The sequence below is a fragment of the Mytilus galloprovincialis genome, chromosome 8, assembly GCF_965363235.1.
Source record: "Mytilus galloprovincialis chromosome 8, xbMytGall1.hap1.1, whole genome shotgun sequence".
Classification (NCBI taxonomy): Eukaryota; Metazoa; Mollusca; class Bivalvia; order Mytilida; family Mytilidae; genus Mytilus; species Mytilus galloprovincialis.
In genome coordinates this window covers 16,467,364-16,488,091 of record NC_134845.1, presented here as the reverse complement: position 1 = coordinate 16,488,091, position 20,728 = coordinate 16,467,364, and the positions used below count along the sequence as shown (strand labels likewise).

The 20,728-nt window shown below is 32.3% G+C and overlaps 1 protein-coding gene across 1 annotated transcript in view; it reads left to right on the top strand.

The window, feature by feature from the left end:
• Positions 1-19,345, top strand: part of LOC143085188 (protein inturned-like) — a 36,734-nt gene extending 17,389 nt beyond the window's left edge. The window contains exons 5-18 of the mRNA XM_076261419.1: positions 2,137-2,249; positions 2,770-2,859; positions 3,354-3,579; positions 4,024-4,077; positions 4,604-4,666; positions 5,241-5,465; positions 6,874-6,923; positions 7,283-7,384; positions 7,722-7,795; positions 8,742-8,860; positions 9,317-9,402; positions 10,085-10,253; positions 10,651-10,799; positions 18,160-19,345. Of these exons, the coding sequence (XP_076117534.1) occupies positions 2,137-2,249; positions 2,770-2,859; positions 3,354-3,579; positions 4,024-4,077; positions 4,604-4,666; positions 5,241-5,465; positions 6,874-6,923; positions 7,283-7,384; positions 7,722-7,795; positions 8,742-8,860; positions 9,317-9,402; positions 10,085-10,253; positions 10,651-10,799; positions 18,160-18,265 (1,626 nt within the window). The 3' untranslated portion in view covers positions 18,266-19,345. The remainder of the gene's footprint in view (positions 1-2,136; positions 2,250-2,769; positions 2,860-3,353; positions 3,580-4,023; positions 4,078-4,603; positions 4,667-5,240; positions 5,466-6,873; positions 6,924-7,282; positions 7,385-7,721; positions 7,796-8,741; positions 8,861-9,316; positions 9,403-10,084; positions 10,254-10,650; positions 10,800-18,159) is intronic.
• Positions 19,346-20,728: the final 1,383 nt, after the last annotated feature.

Genomic DNA, 20,728 nt, shown 5'->3' with positions numbered 1-20,728 from the left:
TTTTAAGTTACATCTTTGAATATGCAAAGTAGAGTTCAGAAAGTACTTTGGCTTGAAAGTCCATACCAGTAACATGGAGCTGGTAAAATGGAGCTTTACTTTATATTTGAAGGGGAAAAAATAAATTTGGAATATATATTTTATCAATTGTCCTGTGAATCATTGTCTGGACTGTACATACTTGTAGTAAAATAATAATAATTGACCATCTGACTGTCTAGCACCTTTGCTAAGTTGAGAAAAGTATCAGAGAAACTAACACAAACTAATGTTTTGGGGTATTTTTGTTTGTAAGGTTTTCATTTATTAAAAAACCCCATGAATCAAAAATATGTTCACAAAATAACTAAAATTGATAGCTTTGAAGAAAAAAACTTTGACAATAATTTAATATATATATCATAATGTATGTAGACTTGTTTGATGACAAAACAATTTTACCATGTGTTGGCTTAATTTCTATCATTAGTCATTAAAACAGAATTCAAATAAAGACAATTTTACAGCTGTGTTTCTTGGTATTAAATATTGCTTTGAATATCCCTCATATGTTTTAAATCCATTTTGATGTGTTTAATCAAAAATTATCTACAGTATCCTGTGACCTTCTGGTATAACTGCTTTCCTATAAGCTGTTTCCAATTAAAAATTAATTAAATTTTGCAATGATCTGAACAGATTTAAAGCTGGTTATTCAAAGGTAATTAAGATCTAGCATCAGGAACACCATTATTAGTTTAATTTATTTATATTCTCTACACACTTGGGTACACAAGGCTATTTAAGAAAATTTGTCTCCAAGTTGAGGATGAAGACAATGTTTTTTAAATGACCTTGTCTACTTGTGAAGGTCTTGCACAGTCTGTTGAGGGAGTGAATTATATTACTTTGATACTCTCATTCCCTCATGTCCCTATTGTCATTCACTTCTACAGCCATTCTCTAGTCCAAATAATTATGACGTCTAGAAAGGCTTATTTATTTTTATGCTTTGACGCCTTACAGTGAGTCGATGTAAGGCGTCAAAGAAAACAAATATAATAGCCTTTTAAGACGTCATTATTTGGACTACTATTTCTCCAAAAGTGATAAGACATACATGTATAATCCATCAATTAAAATGAAGATGAGTGTTGAACAGGACAGTGTCATCAATACAGTTGATATGCATTCAAACTTATATTAACTTTTTCATTTCAGTTCAATTCTATCAAACATGTTGTAAGTGACAAATAAAATAATAAAATAGCAATTTGTAAGTTCATTGAAATACAAGTGTATATTGTATATGATATCTTTTCTTGACAAAAAGGTAATGAAAAGTAAATCACTGTGAAACAGGGCAACTTATGATTTTTATGATGTCAAGACTCAAATCTAAAAAAAAAAATCCAATTATTCTCTCACATTTTTCAGATTACAAATTTTTATGTCCAACCTAGAGTCATTATATTTTGGTCTGTGTATCAGTTTGATGTTTGTCCCACTTCAGGTTAAAGATTTTGGTCTAAGTAGTTTTTGATGAAGTTGAAGTCAAATCAACTTAAAACTTAGTTCCCTATACTTTAATCTTTCTAATTATAATGCCAAATTAGAGTTTTTACCCCAATTTCACGGTCCACTGAATATAGAAAATGATAGTATAAGTGGGGCATCCGTGCACTGGGGACACATTCTACCTTCATGTGCTACTTTTTGAGTAAAATGAGGTTGAAATTTTGTATATTTGCTCAAAATTCGGATTCAAACCAAATGGTATTTTAAAACATAGGAGTTCATGCACTAGTTTTCAAGTTAAATAAGTTTGAATGATAAAAATCTGTTGAAAACTGAATCGTTTCCAGAAAAGTCAGAGTTTGACGTCGCAAAATTAAATAACAATTTAGGTTAGCAACATCATTACCTCCCCTGTAACTGTATAGTATGCCCTTAAGATGTCAATACTCTAATGTGAAACAGAGATACTATCTTCCACAGCCTACACATTCAGAATGAAATGCAACTAGAAAAAGATCATAATAAAAAAAAAACATCCAGTAGTTTTAAAAAAAATAAAATCTAACAGGTTGACTACTTAAGTGTGCTACTTATATAATTATAATTAATTATAATACTAGTATCACATTATATTTGTAGGAAGATCTGTTGTTCCAGTTTCCAGAGAAATGTAGTGGTTTATCAGGGATGCGAGGGGCTTTTGTGACCATCTACAGTTCATTAGCAGAAATTTCACCATCATCTACAAACAGGTGTGTATTATGTTTTGTGTTAAAAAGTTATAAAATAGAGAATGGAAATGGGGAAGTGTCAAAGATACAACAAACCAACCAAAGAGGAATATAGCTGAAGCAAGAAAATCTGCACCTGGAAGCACACATACACTGGAAATGTTATTCTGTAAATAAGAACACATTTGAACAATCAGTATTCAAACTTAGGGATTTTTTTTTTAAGAATAACTTTATACCGTGGATTCATTTATTAACATGGGTACCAATACCAGAATTGAAATTTTGTACTTCATTGAAAATTTGAATTAAAATGGTAATTATTTAAAGTTTGACTTATTTAAAAATTATTCTCAAAATTGGTATGTCTCGAATGATAATGAATCAACGGTATAAGTAAACTCAGAACTAAGTGGATATTAAATTGTCTTAGATTTAGATTTAGATTCAGATTCAATGTTTTATTTTAGTCTCATCAGCATAATATTGACTCACTAGAATACTTAATAGTTATGAATTTGTGGTTTAATTATAATTTCAGATCAACATTTATGTATAACAACACACTGATGAACGCCTCCTACCATAAAGAAGAAAACAATCTTCTTATAGTCATATTTCAACAAGATAGGTATAACTTTGTCTTATTATAGTAATTTTATTTCACATTTTTGTAAATTGCAATTTTAAATGCACATAAAAATTTCTGAATTTACAGTATTTTACACTTTAATAAGATTAATACAAAGCAAAACAATGTACCAATGATTTTAACAATTTATTACAGCACTAATGACATTAATTATAATTATTAGACTGATTCATAATTATTTTATTGTTTGAATCAGAATATTAATTTGGATATTTAATCTTGTCCTTGATACTCAAACAATTTATTAAATTTGGTTTAAAAAAAAAACTAACTTTAATGAATATTTATCTCAATCTAATAAAATTCTTATTCATTTGTTTGAATATTTGCAATTTCATATTAATTACGTAAGTAAAGTAATGGATATGTATGACAGAAAACTTCACAATCTAAACCTAAAATCTAAATAACCAAAGCTAATTGATGTTTTTTCTCCTATAATACATTTCATGTAAATGTTATTTCTATTTCAGGATTCATCCCCTATTACTGTCAAAAGTTGTTCAGAATTTGATCCGTGTTATAAGAGTGCAATACAATTCCTTACATGAAGCATTTTCTCATCGAGACAATCACCCAAGTATATCAGCATTATTGACCTCAGTCCTTCATCAGATGGACACGTCTACGTCATCTGTTGATGTTGACCAGTGTAGTAGTTATACAGTGCAATATCTTCATCTTGATTCTGTGTTTAATGTAAGTATAGTGATAGCAGTATATTAATAGATATAAGTATATCCAAATAACATGTATGATAATGTATTAACATGATGTTATGGACAAGAAAGAACGGATACATTGATTAATCAAAATTGTAAGCAAAATAATTTATCAATTCACCGTTTCAGAATCTAATGCATTCTGCGTAATATTTTTAATGGTGTTATGGTTTTAAACATTGTGAGGAGTAGGTTTTTTTATATTAAGGAATAATATTTCTATCAATAAAACTCTTTTGGGGAGACGGCACCTTTTGGGCTTTAGAGCTGTCTGATGGTTAACCAGTATATCATCCATCAAGCTTTTATTTATTCTTGTGCTAGAAATGGTAATGGGTACCAGCTTTTAAATTTTCCTAAAAAAATAATATTTAAATGAGTATAGATGTGTGAATAATAATAGAATTATATTTGATTTCAGGATAGTATTGATAGATTAGTAACAGGATGGGAGGCACCAGATTGTAAAGAAATGGTAAGTTTATGTAAAATAATCTTTACCATACAGCCAAATGATTTATTTATGTTCCCTCCAAAGATGGGCGAAAGATACCAGAAAGACAATTTTACTTGTATGTCAAAAATACAAAAGAAAACAACATGGCTAAAAAAGAAAAAGATCAATAGACAAACAATAATACACAAATCACAACATAGAAAACTGAAGACTAAGCAACACGAACCCCCACCAAAAAACAGGAGGTGATCTCAGGTGCTCTGGAAGGGTAAGCAGATCCTGCTCCACATGTGGCACCAAGTTTCATTGATGACTTATACTCTTTGATAGCACATTTGATGATCTTCTTATGGAACTGTAAAGTTATGGTAAAACAAATTTATGGGTAGTCAAAATGTTTTTTTGCTTCTACATCATATTATGTTTTCCATTAACTTTTAAAAAAAAATCAAAAAATCAAGCTTGCGTCTGTATTTGTTACATTACTGACCTGTATGTCTGTAATCAATATCTTTAATTGCAATCCGGTTTTCTCTGTTTTCAGTCTGAGAGTTACTATGGTTGTAGAAGAACATATACAGTGCTAGGATCTTGTTTGTTTTATAAGGTATGTATTTACTAGTCAACAGTAGTAAACACTGTTATAAACAGAACAGTCAGAGATGGTCAGCCACATAATCCATATCATTTCCATCAACTAAATATAGCCTTCTTGTGCTCAATCTTTAAAATTTAGCAACCCCATACTTCATTTTCAGCACTTTTGAGTTAACTTCCTGGCTATAATCAATTCCATAAGTCATTCTGCCTTTTATTTGTTTTTATATGTAATTCATAGTTTTACTTGATTTCAAATATTTCAAGTACAAGCGTCAAGATACTTATTGTGCATAATTTATTTTATCTTAAAAATTTATTAATTTTAATGTTACTGTATTGTGTATATTTTAATCACATTCTAAATTTATATTTGTGTTACTTTTTAGCTACATAGAATGTATTAAAGTTCAGATCATTTTCATATGATCCACATTTTAAAACAAAATTATTTAAAGAAGATGAGGGTAATTTTTATTTAGCATTTCACTACAGAAAAGTAGCTCATCTGGTCTTCAAGTAATAATAATCCTTTACATAATATATATAGGAAATACATATATCTAAAAATTTTATTATTTTAGGACTCTTTAATATGTAACCACTTGCCACATGATGACTTACTAGATATCTACCTCTATCTGAAGTACCAACACATTATGTCCGTCTGCTGTAGAGAAACTGTGCAGACGACAGTCATTTGGAGGGAAATATTTCCCACAAGGCAGTTCTATAATTTGCCTGAAGAAGAACCTTTTGGTTACACAGAACCAGTCTCAGCCAGATGGGTCTGGTTATTTGTAGCCTATGTAAGTATACAATTCCATTGAAATTACAGTCTTAGTTGAAACAATGTAAAGAAGCTATAGTTCAAATGAAACTATTTTTGAAAATCTTATGAAATATTCATCATTTTTAACCGGATTTTTGTGACAAAAATGTCGGTTATTGATTTGGGGATGTACGGCGGGCGGGCGGTCGGGCGGGCGGGCGGGCGGGCGGGCGGGCGGGCGGGAATCAAATGTTGTCAGTGCATTAACTCATGAACCGTTCAACCAAAGCTTTTAAAATTTTAATATGTTGTTACTGACAACTAAATGAAGGTCAAGTTCAATAATGGCGATTTTGACTTTTACCGTTCAGGAGTTATGGTTCTTGAAAGATTGAAAAATGGAGTTTCCAGTCGTGTCCCTGCATTTACGCATGAACTGTTCTTCCTAAGCTTTCCAAATTTTAATATGTTGTTACTGATGACAAAATGGAGATCAAGTCCAATAATGGCGATTTTGACTTTTACCGTTCAGGAGTTATGGTTCTTGAAAGATTGAAAAATGGAGTTTCCAGTCGTGTCCGTGCATTTACGCATGAACTGTTCTACCTAAGCTTCCCAAATTTTAATATGTTGTTACTGATGACAAAATGGAGGTCAAGTTTAATAATGACGATTTTGACTTTTACCGTTCAGGAGTTATGGTTCTTGAAAGATTGAAAAATGGTGTTTCCAGTCGTGTTCGTGCATTTACGCATGAACTGTTTTACCAAAGCTTCCCAAATTTTAATATGTTGTTACTGATGACAAAATAGAGGTCAAGTTCAATAATGACGATTTTGACTTTTACCGTTCAGGAGTTATGGTTCTTTAAAGATTGAAAAATGGTGTTTCCAGTCGTGTCCGTGCATTTTCTCATGAACCATTCAACCAAAGCTTTTGAAATTTTTATATGTTGTTACTGATGGCAAATTAGAGGTCAAGTTCAATAATGACGATTTTGACTTATACCGTTCAGGAGTTATGGTTCTTGAAAGATTGTGAAATGGCGTTTCCATTCACGTTGTTGCATTTACTCATGAACCATTCAATCTAAGCTTTTCAAATTTTAAGATGTTGATACTGATGACAAAATGGAGGTCAAATTTGATATTGACGATTTTCACTTTCACCATTCATCAGTAATGGTTCTTGTGATATTGCCAGGACACAAATAAATATTAATAAATCCGGTTTGCTGTCGTTGTGACAGCCTCTTGTTAATGGTATTTTTGTGGTCATTTCTTTCTTTCTTTTTTTTTTAATATCTTTTTATGTGCAAGCATTAAACATTTCCTTTTCAACACACAAAATGAATCCATGCATAATTGATAAATTGTTTCTCAGTCATTGAATTTAATTGAATGTTTAAACTTAAAAATGCACTAAATTGTAAATATGTTTTGTAGAAGCACACCATCCTGTGTTCTATGTTGGAAACAAATGGTTATCATACAAGGTGAGTAATTAAGTTAAATACTTTATCTGTATTACAGATTATTTATGTACAATTTACAGCTCAAATATTATTATTTGCAGATTGGTTATGCATCAGTTTCATAGCACTTTTTGGACATTTTCAATCTCTTGATAACTCAATAAAAGTTAAATAACAAGAGATGTTAGGTATCTAATAAAATGGTGGAAAACAAAAAGGATCAAAAGACATACAACAGCAACAAACATCATGGACAGTTTTCAAAACAGATGTTCAGCTCTAATTCTTTTTGATTCTAAAAGAAGTTGTGAATAATTTTAATAGAAAATTTGAAGATCCAGATTGTGTGATATACAAATCTCTCTAAATGTCTATTTCAGACCAGATGTAATATTAGATCCTGACCCTTTCTTAATTGACCAGGCCAAGGCTACACTGATGCAGATTTTCAACCTCAATATGTATAAGCAAATGGATCACTGGTAAGTATGTTTTCGTACATAAAGGTTGGATGTTACTGTGAATTAATTACTTTAAAAGTATTTGATTTACCAAAAAAACAGTTTACAAGGTTATTTCATATGGCTGACACCAGAAAAGTTTTGAAGTATGGTTATGTCTTGTTGATAGATTTTAAGGCTGCAAAGTGTTTTATTTGATTACTAACTAAGTGATCATATAAATGTTAACACATTTTCTGGTAAATGTTCCATTTTATCTTGATTTGACTTGGAGCAGATTTAAAAAATATCAGGTGTTCAAAGAGGACTATTAAGTTGAATCTAACCTGTGGTTTAACATTTGCTTTCTATTTTTTAGTTCCAGACAGAACACATCATCTTTGGTTACACATCTGTCAGAAACAACACAGAAACAATCTAGTCTACAAAATGGTAAATATTCATTACTTCTTCTCAGTTACAAAATTTTGGTAAAGGATATATATAGTGTGTATTCAGTTTGAAATGTAGTAGAATATTAACTAGATCTATCCATGTCATTTGATCTGTGGTCGTCTCATTGTTAATGATTTCAAGTCTTCTAATTTTAGTATCAATGTTCTTATGAAATTTTTTGGAAAAGTAACTTATTATTCCAACATAGATATCTAATAAGCTTTTTATCTTTGTAATTTCTAAAAGCAATTGTGAAAAGAATATAAATAGTGTATAGAGGTGTATAAAATCATTCATGGAATCCCTGCACCAACTTGACAAACCAAAAGAAACCAACTTTTTATGCCCCATTTATGGGCATTATGTTTTCTGGACTGTTCGTCGTACCATCTGTTAGTCCGTTCATCTGTTCATCTGTCCGTTCATCCGTCTGTCCCACTTCAGGTTGAGAGTTTTGGTTAAAGTTTTTGGTCGAGGTAGTTTTTAATGAAGTTGAAGTCCAATCAACTTGAAACTTAGTACACCTGTTCCCTATGATATGATCTTTTTAATTTTGATGCCAAATTAGAGATTTCCCCAATTTTCACGGTCCACTGAACATAGAAAATGATAGTGCAGATGAAAATGATAGTGCGGATGGGGCATCCGTGTACTGGGGACACATTCTTGTTATAGCCTTCACCTAAAAGTTTAAGTGAGGTCTTTAAACACAGAGACATATAGTTAAAACCTCAGTGCCCACGTTTGAGCATAATTTTTTATCATTGATATCAATCAAGCATGGAGTTATGATAAAAATACCACTGACAATTAAAATAAAAGGATAACAGACTATAACTATTATTCTTAAGCATTATTCAATACTAAATATGAACTATTTTCAACCAGAATACATTTATATGATTTAAAAAATCTTGTTAAACGTGTGGACTTTTTTTCACAGAAGTTGTGAAGAACAATATGTTTAACAGACACAGAAAATCAGCCTGTTTCCATAGAGATTCCTCAGTAAGATCTAGTGCTTCATCTGACAGTGGATCAAGTGTAGACAGTGGCAATAAGGTAATGTACTGTGCAATCAGGTTTAATTATAAATTCTTCCAATTTCATGAATAGGAAACCACCAACTGTGCTTAAGTTATTGACAAAAACATATAGATCAGTTACTGATTAATCTAGTGTATGGAATTTTTATTTTTCATTGGTTAAGGTTGAAATTTTGTTCCATAACTCTTTGTTGGTGAGAACTAAAGGATATTTGATGATAGAGTTTGTAAGACTTTTAAACGTTTTTCTAGCTTCAAAGTCATGAAAGTGCTCAAACCCCTCTTTTTTTAAATCTTCATTCAAATATTCAAATCAGTACTGTGTTCAAAGCCTTTTTTTTTATAAATATATGCATATTTTCAAGTGACATGTTGATTATGCTTTCAGGAAAACCTATATATTTATAAAGTGATCACAGGAAAATTCCTCTTCAGTTTCAATCATTACAAGATGTTATATTTTGTTTTTCAGAAGACCTCTTTACATCACCACAATACAGAGGGTAGTTATCTTTATGACCTGAACCATGGATTAGAATTACCTAGAACTGATATTAAGTAGGTTTAAAAAGGATTAGATATAGAAAAAAAAAATGTGATATAAGTGCCATTGAGACATCACTCCATCCAAGTCACAATTTATAAAAGTAAACCATTATAGGTCAAGGTACGGCCTTCAACCCAGAGCTTTGGCTCACATCAAACTATAATAGGCCCCAAAAATTACTGTTGTAAAACCTTAATTAGAATGTGTTTTCAGATATTTTATCTTAATTTTGCAGTTTGCTCTATTGTAATATAAAAATTCCAGTATGCCACAAAACAAACAATTTGGTATCTACAGATGAAATTGTTAACCATTTCCTGGTGATATTAAAAGTTAGTATACCACACAATCAACTTGGGATTTAAAGGACTAAGAATTATAACATTATTGTATTGAATGCAATAGCCTCATTGACATTTGAATCCACTTAAATTTATGAAATTCTTTGGACCAAAATGACTGATGAATATGTGATTAACTTGGCAAAACAATTGGGACTATGTGATCACTAGCTATAGGATACCCCATGGGACCTTCATGAAGTCAACTCTGTGTACCTATATGTAGTGTTGGCTACAGAGAAAACATGTACATTAAATAAGGAGATCTGGTATTTTGCCATAAACTCTGTTTAGTCAGCTACATAAATGTGAAAGCAAAGTTTTTTTTATAATATTTGTCCTTTTCTTTCAGGTTGTCAGTAGGCGTAGATAATTGTATGTTACATTATTTACATGTGGACAAACATGAAGGTGTTTATATTAAATCAGACTCTAATGAAATGGATTCTACGATTCTACATAACTTCTCCCTTTCCTGTACCAGGATTAAATATATCTTTGATAGATATAGGTTCAAGAAAGTAAGTTAGTTCAGATAGATATTTTAAATTCATATGGCAGAAGTAAGAGTAATGTAAGTATAACAAATAAATTATAAAATATTGTAGAAAACAATCAAAATCATTGGCAGAATTTTACCAGATCATTAATAAAGCCTCTGTGCTTTTAGCATTTAAGCTGAAAGTTTATAAAGTCAGAAGGATACAGCTTTGATATTATTAATTTCCTGAGTTATTGTTGCTCCATATTCTGACCAATTAGCTATTTACAGGTTTATAAAGTGAAATTGAAAAACAAAATAAAATAGTTTTATTAACTACAGATTTATTTAGCCTATAATTTAAAGTGTTATACATTTGCACCCATGTTACTGTACATAGTGCAAATGTAATAAATGTTGGGATTATTTTCTTGTAGAAAACATCAGATCAAGGTCCAGAAAACAACCACATGTTACCAGTAAGACAGGACCCTACATTCAGAAATATCAGAGAGGAAGGGATATTATTTAATATTACCAGCCAGGAGCCTCAGGAAAAGTCCCCAATATCATACTGGGTAGTTGGGTAAGTTCAAGTAACTTACTTGAAGCCTTTGTTCATTCGGTGTTGTTGTGTTTATTTTGTACATACAAAGAAAATTTATACTGACTGTCATGTGATACAGTTAAGTAAAATGACCTTATTAAAAATTCAGTTCATTTGTTTTTGTTTGTTTAATACATTCCCTTATGATTATAAAAATAACTATATTTCTTGATTAAAATATGATTTCTAAAATGTAAGGTTTGCCACTGGGTACAAACATTACAGTTTATAGAAACTGGTAATTAAAAACACTCAGACAATCTACCTGACTAGGATATTCCTTTATTGTCAGACTCACATAAATTTGGGATAAATCTTTGCTCTTATGAAACTACAGATAAGATCCATATAAGGATTAAGAAATTAGCAAATCATTATTGGAAAAAGAGCAATTGCATCCTATATATCTGATGTTAGGCGAGTGACATTCAGACCTAAAAAATATTTTTAATGCACCTATCTAACACACGGCTAAATTATATATCTTTGGAAAGGGAAAAATGTGTAGAATGCATTTCACCCGGTCGTAAAAGTGAAATATGGTGCATATTTTTTTTAATCCGGGTCAAAGGTCAGACGCGAAAATTATCGAAGTTCACATCATTTTAGATTTATGAATTAATTTGAATCAGCAGGGTTACGAAATATATTTTATTTTACTTTATACAACATAATAATGTTGTTTGTCCGATTAAAAATTGCATACGCTGTATGCAAGAGCGGTAATTGACGTCATTTTGACGTTTCTACTCTGATATGAGAATACGATTCTTTTGGCAAGATATGAATAAATACGAATGAATTTGACATTAAAAATACTATTTTATGTTGCAATGTTGGTTCTAGCGTGCACAATAATGATGCTTGTTCAAAGATACAAGTATAAAAGTGAGATAATTATCTAAATACAATGGTGTCAAAAGTAGACGTCTTTGTCGCATCAACTATAAAGAGGGCCTCCTGTTTGTGTAAAGCCTACCAACCACGTCAAGGTCGGAGACCGTCTGGCAGGTTATTTTTTTAATTTCTTTTTATATTTTTCTATTTGTAAAATAATTTGAAGGTACACCAAAGTTTTGTTTTAATCTTAAAAGTGTTCATGTCCATCTCTTGGAACACAATGTAAAAAAAATAATCACAAAATGCGACATTTCATCTCGCGATTTATTAACATTAAAACTCATTTTTTAGAATTTAAATCAAGTCTGAAGAACTTCCTCTTCTTCGTCATCGTCAGGGCTCTGTTGGCTTGTCCATATATTACAACAGAGATCGCTTCCCTGGCAAGGACATAGTTCTTTACAACAAAGGTTTTGTTCAACACAAACACATTCTCTACTGCAAATTTTTTTTCCTTTGCAAGAACAAATTAAATCCTGAAGAAAGTCTGATGACATAAGTCCAGTGAACAGAACTGGGGTTGGACCATTGCAACTTTTTTTCTAACCGTATTCATAGGGTGAACCTATTGGCGGCTTTGCCTGATGTGATGTCATCCATATCTTTGCTTGAATGCTGGCTCTTAGAACATGTTGTTTAAATGAAGCTTCGCTTGGTGGAAGGCGAACAAGAGAGCAGTCTTTGCTAGTTGCAAGTCTAACACGTAACTTGTTCAAATCATGGTGACTTGACTTATATTTGCCTTTTGGATCATACAACTTAGATACAAGTTTTTTTGCAACACAGATGGAGGTGTCAATATCTGAGTTACCTAGCTGTGATAGACCCGCCAGTTCTGCAGATGACGACTTTAAAAGCTTAAACACAGACTTTTTCCCAATGCCAAAGAGACTTGATGTGGTGTCACAACCAGTAAGAGCATGAGCTGCTGGTAGGATTTCACGGGTAATGTTTGTAAGGGAACTACACAGCTCATGCACTGGGATGTATCGCCTTCCATCCTTACCACTAGTGACAGCACCCATGTATAGCCATAGCTGATCCGTATTAAGCATCCGAGGGAAGTAATGCACAGCGAGAACTAAAACATCAGTGTCAGAACATTTAACAATCGTTCTCCCTCTTACATTACACATCTTAAAGTGTTCGTCAGCATGAAGGGCATGTAAAACTAGTCTTGTGTCGGCTTCCTCTTGTGTGCTAAATAAGCTGGTACAGTCAGTTATTTGATCGTTAGTTATTTTTTTTACGATTTCTGGATTTGGGAAAGTGCCTGCCAGAAATAATGTTTGTCCGACAGGCAGTGTGTTACTTGCACAATAAGATTTTGAAATAAATTCCCCGATGAAGCAAACCAAAGCTTGTTTATTTCTTTTGTTTGCCAGAAATTTTTTCCAGTCGGGGATACTGCTTCCTTCATTTACATGATAGACCCTGTGTCCACCAGCTGCTTGAGACCGACGTTCCCTTTCAGCCGATTTGATAGTCTGGTATGTCATACCTATCAAACACATCTACAATTGTTGATGCCGACTGAAAGAGAGTGGACAGCTGCTTCAAATAGAAATTAAGCAAATCACCAAAACTAGAAAACCTTTTCACATCTAACGATTGAATAATAGCCATGCCATCCCTAATCACAACCGTGAGTGATGGGTCAATTGCTGGAAGATTAAAAGATGGACATATTTCGCGTTCAAGCTCATGTGCAAGATCAGATTTAACACATTTTCGCATCGTTCCATCGTCATGAAAAAGAGAAGTGGGTATGGGTCCAATAGGGAAAGAGAGCAATTTTTCAACAGTAACATCATCTCTGCATTTCGTCAGTGCTAGGGCACGACGAAATATGAGCTCTGGGTTGATGTTACCTTGGACTGTCTCACCTGATCTGCATTTTAACTTTGTTTTTTTGTTCATATCTGAAAACGTCTTTATATTAGAGCGTTGAATGGGCCCGTAGAAGCTTCTAGGCATACCTTCAGACAAGGCAGAATCAATGAACTTTTTGGACATTTCAGTACCCGTGTCAACTGCATTCAAAAGTGATTCTTGGACTTCCTTTGAAGCTTTAAGACCAGTTGAAATATTGACTAACTCAGGAGGATGCTGTTGAATGTCAAATGGATTCACCATTGTCTCGTGTAAGTGACTTATTAAGTCGATGACTTGCTGTTCATCCCATTTCATAGATGCAGGTCTGCTTTCATCATGCATGTTATCATCAGCAGTAACCAAACCTGATCTTATTTTCATTGAAGCACTGAAGTGGCCTACTATGTGTCTTGTTACATTCCATCTTATCAGTGCAGATTTTTTTCTGGTCAGACCAACAATACCACCGTTCCCTTTACTGTCTTTAATAATGCTTTTTTCGGTGGCCATATCACTCCAGACTCCATTGAAAGAACCAGCTTTTTGACGAATAGCAAAAAATCCGTCATTAAAGCGTGCTTCAACTTCAGCGGGGAGATTGATCATATGAAGAAGATATACAGGAGTCCATCTTGAATAATTATTCCTGTTGGACACAAAAAATAATGGGAGCATAGCACGGATGGAACTCAAATGAAGTGGCCATATACCATTTCTTTCTGCTCGAATGTTTTGTAGCATAATACTCACAGAATTCAGGAACATGTCCCAAAACCTGACTGTAGGGGACACAGCACAGCTCCATTCCTGAAATTCTTTCATTAGAGGCACTAGATGCATGTCAACTAAAGAGGTAAGGGTGGCTATATCTTGATTCCATGAGGACATATCACCAGCAAATATATCATAGCACCGGAAAAGGGCGTCCCAAATAGTTTCTGGTAAGTTGATTAAACGATTTGTGGTCCTACACCAATCAAAAAAAGAGGATACCCATAGCGACATCATTGCCTCATATGTAAGAGTTAAAGCTCTGACTGCTCTGTTAAATTGTTTTCCAGAAAGCATCTGTTCAACGGTACACCCAGCATATACTCCCGAATCAACTAGTAGATCTGACAGACCCCCATCACCCCAGAGTTTTCCAATAGAAGCAATAAAGCATGCTACGGTGTGAAACCCTCCTAAACGAATGATATGACTCTGGAATTCAAGAGGCCTGGACCATTTGATCTGCTGTGCAATAGCATACAACTGCTGGTCAAAGGTCTGAACAGAATACTGCTGGCCGGCTTTCATACACATATCAACACACCTTTTCATTGTAGTATATACTGTAGCCATATCGCTTGGTTTTGAGTCGACGATCGGTGATACTACATATGATACTATACTGAATGATCTACAGTACACAGATGTTTTACGATGATAGCCTGTCCAAAAAGGAATAATTTGTTTGCCTCCAGTATGCAAATGGTTCCTAATTGGAAAATCAACAGTCTGTCTTGACAGAAGCCTTAAAAATACCCAAGCTATGTCGGATGTTTCCACACCTCGGTCATCACACTTTTTAATTTTTCCATAAGCATCTTCGTGACGTACAGGTTCCATGCGTTCTTTTGGTTTGTCGTACTGTAGACAACTGATTAGAGCAGCTGTAGTCTCTGTCACTGGAAGGGAACACAATTGATTACGTCTGATCTTCATTTCATTCACAGCTTCATTGGTATGAGACAGAGACTGAACCTGAAAGACCGCCCTAGCCATAGAGTGGAATGTATCTTTACCATCGATTGTTTCAGTATTGATGTCAACATTGTCTGCTCCTTCTTGAATGAGGGTTACATCCCCAGGAGATGCAAAAATACCTTGAGGAACATATGTGCCATTCTCAATCTTTTCGATCTCATGATCGGCTAAGCTAGTAAGAAATCGTCTCAGCTCGTTGTAAGAAGCACAAAATCCATGACTATGCAAAGTTTCGATCAGACTTTTAGAACCATATACATGATGCATTTGTAATGCTAAGCCAAGATTGAAAGGCGTGAATGAATTTCTACTGATTGAAACTATTGTTTCTGCTAAGGCCAAACATTTTCTCAATTTTTCCGTTGGTAGGGCATTGTCTTTATTTACAGTTTCATAGGAATCTCCATCTATTAGCCAGCATATGAATGTTTTTAAAATAGTTGGCATAATTTTCTGAGACTGACTTAGGGAAGTATCTGCAGGTGACGGATATGCATCACTTTGGATTACAACATCGCCAATATGCTTACGCAATATACCAGCAGCTTTGTGTAATATCAAATCTTCGTCACAATCAGGAGTTGAAACAGTACATAAATCATGAGTTCTGAGAGGTTTCATATCGGCTTTAAGACGCCGGTTAGCTGTACTGATGGCTTCAGACAGAGAAATTGAGCTACTGTAAACAATATTGGACATGCCTTGTCCTTGTTGACACTGTATGACAATAGTATTTCCAAAGTGTTTTTCCAATTTTTGTTGAAGCCTATACGTTGTGTAACTTTCTCGCAAATTTTGGGGAAGAAAGGGAGTAAATAGTTCTAGTAAACCGTTCATGTAGAATACCTTCTTATACACAAGCAAATCTTCTTGGATTGTTGAAACAAATTCAGCAAAGGCACTTTCGTGCTCTGACTTTAAAGGTTCTTCAATTTCAAATTTAACCGGATTTCTCAACAAATATTTTGTGATGCAAGCTGAGTGGTATAAAGCATTTAGAGCAAACATCTCTGATCTTATTTTCAAAACCATTTCACTGTCGGATATATTTTTTGCAGTTCACATAATGCATTGGATTCTTTCGGCCGATGATATCTTGCGTAATTTTTTATCTTGCCTAAACGATTTGTATTTACAAAATATGCAAACCATCCAATCTATCTCAGGCAATCTAGATCGTGTCAATATGGTAGACTGAGTATCATCTTTGCACAAGGGTATTTTTGTACAGGAAGATGTAGATTGTCCTGTTAAATTATTGTCTGCAAATGTGGTCAAGTTTTGTTTACTTGTAAAAGCTTTATAACAGCTTTTATGATATTTTATTCTATCAAGTGGTGCTTCCTCGACCGTTTTGTATTCATCAACAAGTCTCCTATAAACGGTGTTCTTCCGTTTATTTACGGCAGAAAGAAAAGTTGTTTTTCCCTTCGCAGCTGGAAAACATAGCCGCTCTGTCGTAAATACTTGACAAACGATACATCGTTGCCAGTCAATAGACAGTCTGCCTTTTTTAGCAGCAGGAGGGGTTAGTTTAACAGGACTACACGTCAAGTTTGACATTGTCCGGAAAAATACTAGAGTTGTTCCCGTTAATTATTTTTCTATTACTGTGTCACAATAACTTTCAAACTAATACTTATCAAATACCTCTATAAAACACTATCTTTTTTAATGTAATAAATTCATTAAGTATACATCCTTTATTCAATCAATTTAAGAAATTTATATTTCAATTGGTCTTGTGAGTTTTGTCAAATTGACATGCTCCTTCTTCACGAATTAATGATTATAATATACAGGTAAAGAAATGAAAACGGACAAAATGAATTCCGTAATTGCGGTGGAATATTGATGAGTGCGGAAAAACGCAAAAAAATACCGAAAATACAGTTAAAGCAATATGTATCAAATTAGTTATGAGCTTGGAATAATTATTAGATATGATTCAACTTTAAAATAAGATCAAATAAGAAAAAACTACTGAAAGAAATAGAAAAGAAGTGGTTGGTTTTTGAAATAATGACAAAATTGTTACAAAAATGATTTTTTTTATGCAAAAAAACACAATATTATTTTTTAAAAACTATTTGATAATACTTAAATATGCAATGCGCTAAAAATCAATGCATTTCATTTATAAAAAAGAGAAGCTTAAAGCAATTAATTTACGTTGAAATACAGGTGGTAAATTTTAATTTTGAAAAGATTTCTCGATTTTAATTCAATTTTTACAAAAATTGCACCGTACGATTTTTTTACGACCGGGCAAAAAATGAAGTTCAGATATTCATCTATCACTTGTAAAAAATTCAGCCATGTGTTAGGTGGGTGCATTAAAGTCGTTAACTAGACGTCTTTTCTGAAAATGTCACTCGCCTATGTGGGATGTTTGATATATATTAGCTTGTTCAGCAATACTTTTTTAATATGATGAATTGATAATATAATGTTAAGGAAGGGCCCAAAGGGACTGTTGTACAAGTGAGAGTCTTAGCTAGATATAAAATCAGGTTTAATTCACAAATTTCTACATGAGAAAATGCATGTAAGATGTCAGGAATATGAAAGTTGTTGTCCATTTGTTTGATGTTTTAGCTTTTGATTTTGCCTTTTGATAAAGAACTTTCTGTTTTGAATTTTCCTTTGAGTTCAGTATTTTTAGCTATTTAACATTTTGTTGCTCATCAGTTGCTGTAGGTGTAAACAGCCATGGCATAGTAATTTCAAATGAAGTGAGTACATATACAATAATATACATGTTTGAGAAAAATTAAAAGGGAAATGATTTTTAACAATATTTACCTTTTTTCAGGAGACAGAGAAGTTTAACAGAATCCTATGTTTGTTTCAAAGATGGCATACCACAGAGCACAGTAGAACTTGCATTTAAAATAGCTTTTGGTATAAAGCCTGGATAAAATGAAAAACTGTAATCTTAAATTGGACTCAGAAGACATACGTTACTTGACTCAGTAACTCAGTGTTTTTAAAATCTGAACATAGTTTAAAGAACTTCATTATCATGTGTTGTTTTGTTTCTTTTTAACTTATCTCAGCATTAGAACCAATATTGTTTTTTTAATCCCAAATACAAGAAGTACTATTTTTGTTATGATACATAAAACATAGACTACACATAAGGGGGTTTAAAATAATTTGAAATCCAACCTTATTAATGATAATTATATCTGATATTTGAGTAAAATTTGCATTTTGCTATACACACCAGAATTTTTCATTCATTAAAAAGTCATGGGAATTTATGGTAGTGTTCTTTCAAGGGAGCCTGATTATGAGGAAAAACAAACCAATGATGAGGGTTTGATGCATGATTTTCATCAAGTAAGATGGCCTTAATAGTCAAGTTTGACTTTATTATGTAATTTATTTGCCATAGCTTGTAAATGTTTGTGTAATTTTCAAAAGTCACAAAATACAAAAAAGTTTACTAATTAACATGTTTATGTCTTTTCTTCTTGAGAAGACACTTTAAGCTATGAGATTTTGGTGTTTTACACAATTATTACCCTCAGAGTGAACTGTTCCTTCCCAAGATCTAGTTGAAATATATTTTTTTAGTATTTTCATTATCTCAACGATTTTTAAAACTTTTGTATACTCTCTGACTTTATTAGTAATCACTATAAGTGCAATATTTTATGTATTCATTAGTCACTCAAAATAATTATATATGTTACCAGCATGGTCAGTGCTCTGAATGTATCAAACTTTACAATTATCAATTGTCTTTGTAATATTTGCACAGCATTATTGTTAACATGTAATCAAAAGAATATTTGTTGTATAAAAATATAATTGTTTATGATTTTTGTTTCATTTGTATGTTACTGTATACTTCACATGGTTGAGGGGTTTATATTCTTTGATATTTTTTACATCACCATTTTTATGTCATTTAGTATACACATTACATAATGGGATGTTATTTGTTGATTATATACACTTGTTACCTAATTAATAAAAAATATGAAATTTTATTGAAATAGTTACTTGTAATTTATAGTTCAACTTCCATCAGGAAAATATATATTGAGATACTTTGCCTTTTCTTTTGAACCACTGCTGATGTTAGAATTCTTGATTTAAAAAAGAAATCTGATTATCACCTTTTCTATAGATTTTGAAATAATTTTCGTCAGATCCAACATAATTTATCTATGTCAACTATGAAATTATGTCCGTTTAATGATTAAAGGTGAATATGTCCTTTTGATGGAAGTCATCTGAACTTGACTTCATTTTTATAGTTAAATTGCCTTAAAGTACCATGTCTAAACAGACAGTGTGTTTTTAAACACTGCACAGACCAACATTTCCCTCAAGAAATGTATGTTATTGTACTGACATATGAATCATACGTGTAAAATCACATGGTTGGTTCACTATGTGCTATCCAAGGTACCAAATCAGGAATATGACAGTGGTTTTCCATTTGTTTGATGTGTATGATCATTTGATTTTGCTGTTTGATAAAGGACTTTCCGTTTGGAATTTCCTTGGAGTTTGGTATTTTAGGTTTTCTCTTTTTTGCTCACTATGAAGATTTTGAAGGAAAAGAAATTACATAGAGCCTAGGGAAAGCAAATTTATTAACACTAGGGCTTATTAAATCAAAATTAATCTTGAAGCAAAGCAATAAAGATTAATCTAGAAAAAAAACTATCCAAAATCTCAAAAACATAACAAGACTTCCAAACTGAAAATAAACCAAAAAGAATATAGACATTACGAAAGGTCATTGCTGAAACTCTCACTCAATTTAACTATGTTTAAGTTGAAATTTGAAATAAAGAGTGTGCAAATATGTATGATATACCAAAATATTAAAGCACAACGTTGAAACATGAAAATTAAATGCCATTTACCTCGCAGATAAATCAGCTATTTATAACAAGGCTGACAAAGATCATAATCTTTGAAAAACTCCAAATCTAAATTTTCAGAAGAAAATAGCTTAATACAACCAACGAAGATTTGAAAATAAGAAAACAAGAACTACTCTGTAAACCTGATAATTTTCTGCTGTTGACCTGATATTATATATTTGATTTAGACTTTCAATATAAAAAAGATAACTTCATCGGTTGATATTGACTTAAATCAACTAAGACCATATGAAGTATACCATATTTACCCGAATATACACTGATCCAGATTTTTTTTTATATACGTTTGAAACAAAAAAAGGAATCAGGCGTAGAGTGTTAGATTTCACTCACCATGTCTGTCTTTCTCTTCGTTCAACAAATATTTTTGCAACACTTTACATTTGGTCAGCAGTTTTATAGGGGTGATTTGTAATTTGTTCGAATCTGTTCGCAAAATAATATCTGTTTTACTTTGCTATACTTTAAATTATC